The 10,496-nt window shown below is 50.8% G+C and overlaps 1 protein-coding gene across 1 annotated transcript in view; it reads right to left on the bottom strand.

Moving 5' to 3' along the window:
- Window positions 1-5,397, bottom strand: part of COMP (cartilage oligomeric matrix protein) — a gene marked incomplete at its 5' end in the record, with an annotated part of 46,635 nt that extends 41,238 nt beyond the window's left edge. The window contains one exon of the mRNA XM_015429236.1: window positions 5,346-5,397. Within this exon, the coding sequence (XP_015284722.1) occupies window positions 5,346-5,397 (52 nt within the window). The remainder of the gene's footprint in view (window positions 1-5,345) is intronic.
- Window positions 5,398-10,496: the final 5,099 nt, after the last annotated feature.

Genomic DNA, 10,496 nt, shown 5'->3' with positions numbered 1-10,496 from the left:
TTATTTATTTATTTATTTATTTGATTTATATCCCGCCCTCCCCACCAAAGCAGGCTCAGGGTGGCTTAGATAATATTATAACAAGATAAAACAGTTAAATTATTAAAATGGCAATAAAATAGGTCTAAAACAATACATAAAGTGCTGGCACAATATAACGATGGTGGGCATCCAGCAGTCGGCTGGCAACATAGTCTGGGTTGTATCGGCAGAGCACAGTTGGTATAATATTGATGTCAATGTTGAAGTAATATTGTTAATATTGGGGCCAGGGGACTCAGGTAGATGGATGCGGCTCCCTAATCGAAGGCCTGGTGGAAGAGCTCCGTTTTACAGGCCCTGCGGAACGGCAAAGGGTCCCACAGGGCCCTGATGTCTTCCGGGAGCTCATTCCACCAGTATGGAGCCACCACTGAGAAGGCTCTGGCCCTTGTCACCGCTAGCTTAGCTTTTCTGGGGCCTGGAAGAGCTAAGTGATTTTGGGACTCCAATCGTAGTGCTCTCTGGGGAACAGGTGCGGAAAGGCAGTCCCTTAGGTAGGTAGGTCCCTGCCCATAACGGACCTTGAACCGAATTTGGTATGCTATAGGCAGCCAGTGCAGTGCTTTTAGCACAGGTTGGATCTGTTCCCGCATGGGAAAACCCAGCAACAGCCTGGCTGCTGTATTCTGCACCGACTGCAGCTTCCGAATTTGGGACAAGGGCAGCCCCATGTAGAGGGCATTACGGTAATCCAATCTTGAGGTGACCATTGCGTGGATCACTGATGCCAGGTCGTTGCGTTCGATGAAGGGGACCAGCTGCCTAATCAGCCGAAGATGATAAAAGGCTGGCTTTGCAGTGGCAAAATCCACTTGCAAACTGTCGCTGAACTGGATTGAAATGGCATTATTTAGCATGTGTGAAAGCACCTGTTCAACAAATCTGATTGTACTCATTTAGATGAGGGGGTCTCCGAAAGGTAGATCACGAGATACTGCAAATTGGGGGCTGCTGCACTATAGGCCCTGCAGCCCATAGAAAACCTGCTCTAAGAACGTTGATGACATTTTGCATTGTCCCTCTGTATCCTGAGTCCCTTCTTTGCAACATCCCTCCCCCTTTCAGACTGGGAGGTAAAGACTCAGAAATCATTATTCCTGCTTGTATCTAACGAAGGGAGTTGACAGTTGAAAGCTCATACCCTCCAAAATCTTGCTGATCTCAAAGAAGAAGAAGAGGACGAGGAGGAGGAGGAAGAGATTGGATTTATACCCCGCCCTTCACTCAGAGTCTCAGAGCAGCTTACAAACTCCTTTCCCTTCCCCTCCCCACAACAGGCACCCTGTGAGGTAGGCGGGGCTGAGAGAGCTCTTTCGAGGACTGCCCTTGAGAGAACAGCTCTGACAGAACTTGTGACTGACCCAAGGTCACACCAGCAGCTGCATGTGGAGAAGTGGGGAATCAAACCCGGTTCTCCCAGATTAGAGTCTGCGCTCCTCGCCACTACACCAAACTGGTACTACTGGGCTCAGATATGACTTGATCTCTGTGTGTTTTAGTAGCTCGAAATAGTTAGCTCAGAAGTAGCTCTGGTTAAAGAAAAGGTTGGAGCCAGTATGTCAGGCTAGGAGTCGGGAGACCAGGTTTGAATCTCCACTCAACCCACGGAAGCTGACTGAGTGACCTTGGGCCAGTCGTACACTCTCAGCCTAACCTGCCTCACAGAGTTGTTGTGAGGGCGAAATGGTGGGAAAGAGAATGACGTAGCTCTCTTGGGTCCCCTCCCCCACTGGGGAGAAAGGAGGACTATAAATTAATTTTAAAAGCTTAGACCTTAATGGAGACCAAGGTTTCTATCACCTACTGGAGGGGTTAAACTGATCTGGCAAAGCTAGGGTGATTTGGTTATCACTGGTTGCAGCTGCTGTGAACAGCCGTGGTGTTGTATGTTGTAGTGTTTCCTCTAAGCTGAGCTAGCTCACAGTGTTTTAGCCTCCGGCTCTCACCCATTTTGTCTTTGCTCAGGAAGGAGGGCTCCAGAGCAAACTAATTTATGCAGTAGCCAAATCGCTCACTCACAACTTTAATGCCAGCAGCTCACAAAGTAGAATTTTTGCTCACAAGACTCCACTGCTTAGCAGGGGTGTCAGACATGCGGCCTGGGGGCCAGATGAGGCCCCCGGGGGGCTTCTATCAGGCCCGCAGTGGAATGGCTGTCTTCTGCTTTTTCTTCCAGTTCTGCTGCTGCTGCGTCATTGTAGGTTTGCAGTTTAGAGATACACACCTAAACAGCATACTCAAGATTGCAACAGCACAGACATTTTGATGTAATAATTCAGAGCAAGAGGTGTCAGTTATCAGACGCTGCTAAATAAACAAAATATTGCAAGAGTGCTAATGTTTTTAGCATGTTCTTATTTTAAGTTTCAAAAAACCCCTTTGTGTTTGTGTTGTTTATAAAGTTTATATCTCCGCTACCTGGCATTACATTTTATGACACATGGCCCGGCCCAATAAGGTCTCATTTATGTCAGATCCGGCCCTCATAACAAATGAGTTCGACACCACTGGCTTAGAGGGAGCATTGTAATGCATTTGAGCGTTGCCAGTGTGGTGTAGTAGCTAAGAGCAGAAGACTCTAATCTGGAGAACTGGGTTTGATTCCCCACTCCTCCACATGGAGCCTGCTGGGTGCCCTTGGGCCAGTCACAGTTCTCTCAGAACTCTCTCAGCCGACCTACCTCATAAGGTGACTGTTGTGGAAACTGTTCCCTCTAAGAGCCAGTTAGGTGTAGTGGTGAAGTGCGCGGACTCTAATCTGGGAGAACCGGGTTTGATTCCCCACTACTCCACTTGCACCTGCTGGACGACCTTGGGCAAGCCGTAGTTCTGTCAGAGCTGTTCTTGAAAAAGAGCCGTTTCTGTCAGAGCTCTCTCAGCCCCACCTACTTCTCAGGGTGTCTGTTGAGGGGAGGGGAAGGGAAAGGAGTTTGTCAGCCGCTCTGAGACTCCTTTGGGTAGTGAAGGGCGGGGTATAAATCCAATCTCTTCTCTTCTAAACTGTGCGTGTGAGCAGCCGCTCATGAACACAGGAAGCCCTGCTCAGCAGGAGCCTGGATCCGCAGAGGGCCTTGCGCTGCTCATTGCCCATTTTAAGATTACAGCAGTTGTGTTCTGCTCAGGATGTGAACTGCTCCGCTCAGTGGGGGGGGGGATTAGAGGGAACGTTGGCAGGGAGAGGAAAGGAAGGCCGCTGTAAGCTGCGTTGAGACGCCTTAAGGCAGAGAAAAGTGGGGTATAAAAACCTACTCTTCTTCTTTGCACAGAAATATCCCAAGCTGGGCCTCTCGCCTCTTACCGATTTCAGCTCCCCCCCCCCCTTTACCGTTCTTATTGCCGTACCCATTTATGTAATTATTGGGCTCTTTGCATCGTTTCGTGGGCCTCCCCTGCTTACACTGGCAAAGCGGGCTGTAATCCACCAGCTGGTTCTTCGCAAGAGATGGCTGCCCCCCTCAGAGAGCTGCCCGGGCACAGACTGGGGAGTTTCCGGAAGGCAGAAGGGGTTGGGGGGGGGGGGCTGAGTTTAAAAATGGTTAAGAAACTCAGAGCCGGCTTGGGCCTCATGCCTCAGGCAGGTGGCAACAGCGGGCACACCCAATCATGCGTGGCTGGGCAATCGTAGCCCACACCTTGGGTGGTGTTATCCGGCGCCGCTTCCAGACTCTTACGGCCGGCTGGATCCACCTGTCCAGGGCAACTCGGGACAGCCGCCTTGCAGATCTGAACTGGTCCCATTATAAAACAGACACGTGGTCACCCCGCACCCTTTCACTGCTTTTCTCTCCCCTGTCCCTGCTGGGTGGAGGAATAGAGGACCAGGCACCCCTTGAAGAAGAGAGAAGAGATTGGATTTATACCCCGCTCTTCACTCGGAGTCTCAGAGCGGCTTGCAAACTCCTTTCCCTCCCCCTTCCCACAACAGACTCCGTGTGAGGTAGGTGGGGCTGAGAGAGCTCTTTCCAGAACTGCCCTTGAGAGAACAGCTCTGACAGAACTATGGCTCAAGGTCATCCAGCAGCTGCAAGTGGAGGAGTGGGGGAATCAAACCCGGTTCTCCCAGATTAGAGTCCGCGCACTTCACCACTACAACAAACTGGCCTTTTCTGCTTAATTTTTAAATTCTTCTATTCCCCATCCCCAGTCTCCCAACAGCAGCTCACAATAGTTTCTGAAACGGGGGAAATCCAAAGTCACTAACAGTACCAAAACAGCAGATGGAAAAGAGAGACGGCCACAACAGATGGCGAAGCAAAGATCAGTGAAAGAGTCTTGCAGAAAGAAGAACGAGAAGACGCAGTTGGGTCACAACTGACTCATGGGGCGTTCCTGGCAAGAGACGTTCAGAGGTGGTCTGCCCCTTCCCCGGTCTGACAAGCCTGGGCCAAGCAGGGATATTTAGGCTGCAGGGAAAAAAACAGTGTCAAATGCAGGGACCAGATTCTGCATCTGGCATTTGAAAACTCAGGGCTTTTTTTTTTTTTAATGCAGATAAAAGCCCCAAATTCCGGAGGATTTAGGGAGGGTGAAACCCATCCAGAGACCCTCACAAACTAAAAAGGATGGTCTTAACAAACCTCTTGAAACTCAAAAGGGGGCAGCCGGGGGGCGGGGGACCGCATAGCTCTGGTGGAATCACTGAACAGCTCTCTCATGGCTTACGAACCCTGCCACAAATGTTGTTAGTCTAAGGTGCTCCTGGACTCTTGCAGTTTTCTGAGGCTACAGAGGAAGCAGTGACTCACCAAAGCTCCTCCGTTGCCACAGATTTTGTTAGTCTTTCAGGTGCTCTTGGACTCTTGCTCTTTTCTACTGCTACCAGTGCCGGATTTACGCATAAGCTAAATAAGCTACAGCTTAGGGCCTCGCAATCTGCTGGGGCCTCGAATAAAAACACAATATAAAAAGTGATTTCAAATATTTAAAAAGCGTATATATTTTAAATTTTTCTGAGACCAGCTGATGTAATTTAAAACAGTAGGGGGCCTCTGGGTTTTGTATAGCTTAGGGCTTCAGCAAGTCTAAATCCGGCCCTGACTGCTACAGAGGTATTTGAAGACGTGAGCAGTGACTCACGAACGCTCCTCCCCTGCCACAGATTTTGTTAGTCTTTCAGGTGTTCCTGGACTCTTGCTCTTTTCTACTGCTGCAGAGGTATCTGAAGACGTGAGCAGTGACTCACGAAAACTCCTCCCCTGCCACAAATTTGGTTAGTCTTTCAGGTGCTCCTGGACTCTTGCTCTTTTCTACTGCTATAGACAAACATGGCTACCCCCATCCAGATATAAGAAAGGACGACTCACCACAGGCATCACACTCCATCACAGTGTTCTTCAAGAATGTGATTTCCTTGATCTAGGAAAATGTAAAATGAAGGGGGAAAAGTTATATTCCTTAATTACTGTAAAGGCTCTTTTGAAAAACCCAAACAACAAACACTGTTTACTTTAAGTACAGGCGGGTAGAAATGATTTTGCTCACAGAAGATTACCACCCCCCTGTGTCTCTGCAAAAATCAGTGTTTGGGCTGTGGCTCCTTACTGGAGTGATCCAAGTCCAGAACACTGCATCATCAGAGATGCAACAGGCATCTTCCTACAAGGGCAGGTACCCCTGCTATGTCTCCTCAGTGGGAATGATTGATTGAATGTCCAAATGTAATGACCCCTGATCTGAAGGAAGCTGGAACAACTGATCTTACAGAGACCCAATAGGCAGCCTCCTCTGCGGGTTCAAGGGAACGGCCAGGGCTTTTTTTTGTAGAAAAAGCCCAGCAGGAACTCATTAGCATAATAGGCCACACCCAACAGCAGGAACTCATTAGCATATTAGGCCACACCTCTGACAGCACAACTCATTGGCATATTAGGCCACACCCCCATGTTGCCAGAAGTGTGCTCATCTAGCCAGACCCACCTTTTGCATCTTATTCTTTTTACCTTGTTTGTTGTCAAAACCCAGGGCTTTTTTGTAGCAGGAACTCCCTTGCATGTTAGACCACACACCCCTAATGTAGCCAATCCTAATGGGTTTCTGCTGTTGGGTGTAGCCTGTTATGCTAATGAGTTCCTGCTGGGCGTGGCAAACTTGGGAGCCAGCCGGAACTCCGTTCCTGTTATTCCTGCCCAAAAATAGCCCTGGGAACGGCCCACATCTTAGTGGTAGGCCACCTTATGGGCATGCAGGAGGCCCCAAGTTCAATCTCCAGTGAAAAGGACCGCCAGTGTTCACTGCTGAAGACCTTGGAGAACTGCTGCCAAGACTGGGCTAGGTGATGGGACAGAGGTCTGGCTCTGAGGAAGATTCCGGGTCACTCCCCGCCCAGCATGGCTTCCTAGTATGTCCCAACAAGAGAGAATGGTGGGTTTGCATCTGCTTGTACAACCATCTCTTTTTCTGGACTTGGTAATAATGCTGGAGGGAAAAATCCCAGGAAAGACATCCAATGAAGCTGATGGGCAGTAGGTTCAGGACAGACAAAAGGAAATACTGCTTTACACAGACAGTGATTAAAATGTGGCATTCACTGCCAGAGGATATAATGATACCCACAGGAATAAACAGCTTTCAAAGGGGGATTGGATAGATTCATGGAAGAATATCAATGGCTGCTAGCCATGGTGGCTGTGGGGAACCTCCACATTCAGAGGCACTAATCCTCTGAATCCCAAAGCCAGCAGGCAACAACAGGGAAAGGCCTCGGCCTCTATACCCTGTTGTTGGCTCTCCAGAGGAACTGGCTGACCACTTTGTGAGACAGGATGTTGGACTACAGGGACTATTGGCCTGAGTCAGCAGGGTTCTTCTCATGTTCTTATCAGGGAAGGCCTCGGCCTCTCTGCCCTGTTGTTGGCCCTCCAGAGGAACTGGTTGGCCTCTATGTGAGACAGGATGCTGGACTAGAGGGACCACTGGTCTGATCCAGCAGGGCTCTTCTTATGTTCTTATCAGGGAAGGCCTCAGCCTCTCTGCCCTGCTGTTGGCCCTCCAGAGGAACTGGTTGGCCCCTGTGTGAGACAGGATGCTGGACTAGAAGGACCACTGGTCTGATCCAGCAGGGCTCTTACAATGTTCTTATCAGGGAAGGCCTCAGCCTCTCTGGGGGGCGGGGGGGTGGGAGTTAGCAGGCACGTTCCAGTGTGTGATCCAACAACCTTCACGGTGTGTTTCTGAGAGCTTTAATCTACTCCAGAGCTCCCTGCAAAGACCTGAACGGAGCAGGGCAGGGAGGGGCCCGCATTGCTGTTGTTTGCGCTGCCAGAATCAAGGGAGGAAGGAGGCCTCAGAGAGACCCCAGCTCTTGGCTGGCTCAGGTGGAGACAAACATCCCTGGAACGGAGGAGAGTGCGTCCGAAGACGAGACTGAAGGGAATGCTGGCAGAAGAGGAGAAGAGAGGGGAGCAGCTCTGGTTCTGATTTAGCTCTTCAAAAGGAGAAAAGAGGTGGGCGTAGGAATGCCCCCTCCCGGGATCTGACCCTTGCTCTGTCAAGTCCAGCACCCTGTTGTCAGTGTTCGTTAGAGATGCTTCTTGGGAGCACGGGAGCTGGTCTGGAAAACTTTTTCTGGCATCTGGCATGCAGAGGTATTTTACTTTTACTTCACTTCCATCGTGCCTTTCTTCCCTGTTGAAGAAGAAGAAGAAGAAGAGACGGGATTTATCCCCCGCCCTTCACTACCCAAAGGAGTCTCAGAGTGACTTACAAACTCCTTTCCCTTCCCCTCCCCACAACAGACACCCTGGGAGGTAGGTGGGGCTGAGAGAGCTCTGACAGAGAAACTGCTCTTTTTCAAGGACAGCTCTTATCAGAACTACGGCTTGCCCAAGGTCATCCAGCAGGTGCAAGTGAAGGGGTGGGGAATCAAACCCGTTTCTCCCAGATTAGAGTCCGCTCACTTAACCACTACACCAAACTGGGGACCCAAAGTGACTAAAATTTGGTGTAGTGGTTAGGAGTGCGGACTCTAATCTGAGAGAACCGGGTTTGATTCCCCACTCTTCCATATGCAGCTGCTGGCGTGACCTTGGATCAGTCATAAGTTCTGTCAGAGCTGTTCTCTCAAGAGCAGTTCTCTCAGAGCTCTCTCAGCCCCACCTACCTCACAGGGTGTCTGTTGTGGGGAGGGGAAAGGAAAGGAGATTGTAAGCTGCTCTGAGACTCCAAGCGAAAGGCGGGGTATAAATCCAACCTCTTCTTCTCCTCCTCCTCTATCGCCTGACAGCGACAACTCTGTGAGGTGGCACAGGCGGAGTGTGCATGACTAGCACTGAAGGAGTGGGCATGACTGGACCCCCAATGAGCTTCCATGGGTGAGTGCGGATTCGAACCGGGTCTGCTGGATCCTAGTCCAGCACTACCCTGCACTGATACACCGAGGTAGTCTGGTTCGCAACGTGGAGGCTCCATTGAACGGGTCTGGCCAACGGTGCCCCGTCTGATCCTTGGTGGAGATCAAAAGCCCGGCCCCCCTTTGGCATTCTTTTCCCAGCGATGATGTGCCCAAGTAGAAGCAGCAGCCCAGGAATTCCCCTCTCCCTCAGGGCCGGAGGAACACGTCTGGCCTGTGTGGATGGAGATGGGGTGTGTGTGTGAAGACACTGGGCGGAACAGACACGACAAGCTCCCCCCCCCACACACACACACACTGTTTCTTCTGGCACAGAGACTGCGTCTGCTTTTCCAGATTGCTGGCAGGGACAGGAGACAGCTTCGGGGGCGAAGGGAATGTGGAGCTGTACAAAAGGCAGCTGGACAAAGCAGGGCCAGAACGCCCCCAGAAGGCCACGTGACACCCCCCCCCCCAATGCTGCTTGGTCCAGAAAGTAGGGTTGCCAGCCTCCAGGTGGGGTCTGGAGCAGTGTTCCCTCTAAGCTGAGTTAGTGTGAGCTAGCTCACAGTTTTTAAGACTCCGGCTCACACATTTTTGTCTCAGCTCAGGAAGGATGGCTCCAGAGCAAACTAACTGATGCAGTAGCCAAATCGCTCGCTCACAACTTTAATGGTGGCAGCTCACAAAGTAGAATTTTTGCTCATAAGACTCCACAGCTTAGAAGGAGCATTGGTCTGGAGCAATGTTCCCTCTAAGCGGTGGAGTCTTGTGAGCAAAAATCCTACTTGGTGAGCTCCTGGCATTAAAGCTGTGAGCGAGCGATTTGGCTGCTGCACAAATTAGTTTGATCTGGAGCCCTCCTTTCTGAGCAAAGACAAATACGTGTGACCCGGAGGCTAAAAAACTATGAGCTGGCTCACACTAACTCAGCTTAGAGGGAACACTAGTCTGGAGCAATGTTTCCTCTAAACTGTGGAATCTTGTGAGCAAAACTTCTACTTTGTGAGCTACGGGCATTAAAGTTGTGAGCGAGCGATTGGGCTGCTACATAAATTGGTTTGCTCTGGAGCCCTCCTTCCTGAGCAAAGACAAATACATCTGAGCCGGAGGCTAAAAAACTGTGAGCTGGCTCACGCCAACTCAGCTTAGAGGGAACACTGGAGATCTCCCGGAATGACAACAGATCTCCAGCCGACAGGGATCGGTTCCCTTGGAGAAAATGGGAACTTTGATGGGTGGGCTCTTTGGCATTCTTCCCTGCTGACGCCCCCTCCCCTGCCGAAGCCCCAGGTTCCGCCCCCACATCTCCAGGAATTTCCCAACCCGGAATTGGCAACCCTATCCAGAGGGCATGGGGAGGGGCGTCGTTGTGTTGTGAGATCCATTCCCAAACAGCAGCAGGCCCAAGGCCTCTGGGAAGCTCCCAGCAGTGGGGGGGCCCCCTCTGGGGGGGGGCTGCTGCTGGTGCCGGGAGGGGCTTAATTTAAAATAAAAAATTAAACCCTGCAATGGGAGTGTCATGATCTGGGCTGTGCCACCAGAGGCCTACTAGGCCCAGGGAGCCTGGCTAGCAGTAGGTGAGGCTGAGCCTACAATTCCTAGAAGCCCCTGAGAGGTTTTGGACCCAAAATTGACCAATAGGAAAAGAGGAGGGCTTGGAATAAAAGATCAGGAGCAGCAGGAAAAGCTGTTCTTCTTCCCAGGGGACAGAGCCAGAAGGGACTGAGGCTGCTGTAGGGAAGAGACCCTCAGCCTGAGGGAAGGGTGAGTAGTCTAGTGCCACTTGGAATAGTGAGCTGGGGACAGTATATATTTAGACGCGTGAGGGCATTTGATTTATTTTCTTTTCACCCACTTACTGTTATTATTCTGCACCTTGTTGTTTGACCTCCTATACAATAAACTATTTTCATTGTTCACTCTGCCTGGTCTTTACGCCTATTATTCACCCAAAAGGGAGGTCAGAAGGTCTTGGGAGGGTGCTCTGGGCCTTCTCAAGGGAGCCTGGAGCCAGGGTGGTGGCAGTATCAGGTGACACCCCACCTGAGCCGTGACAGGGAGGAAAATGGCAGGTCTAGCCAGGAAAGTCTTCTCCCTGCTTGCTACCAGGAAGACGTCTCAGGGG

This window comes from Gekko japonicus, unplaced genomic scaffold (assembly GCF_001447785.1).
Source record: "Gekko japonicus isolate JY-2015 unplaced genomic scaffold, Gekko_japonicus_V1.1 scaffold3336, whole genome shotgun sequence".
NCBI lineage: Eukaryota > Metazoa > Chordata > Lepidosauria > Squamata > Gekkonidae > Gekko > Gekko japonicus.
Note: the sequence above shows the minus strand (reverse complement) of the source record. Positions and strands in the feature narration are given on the sequence as shown.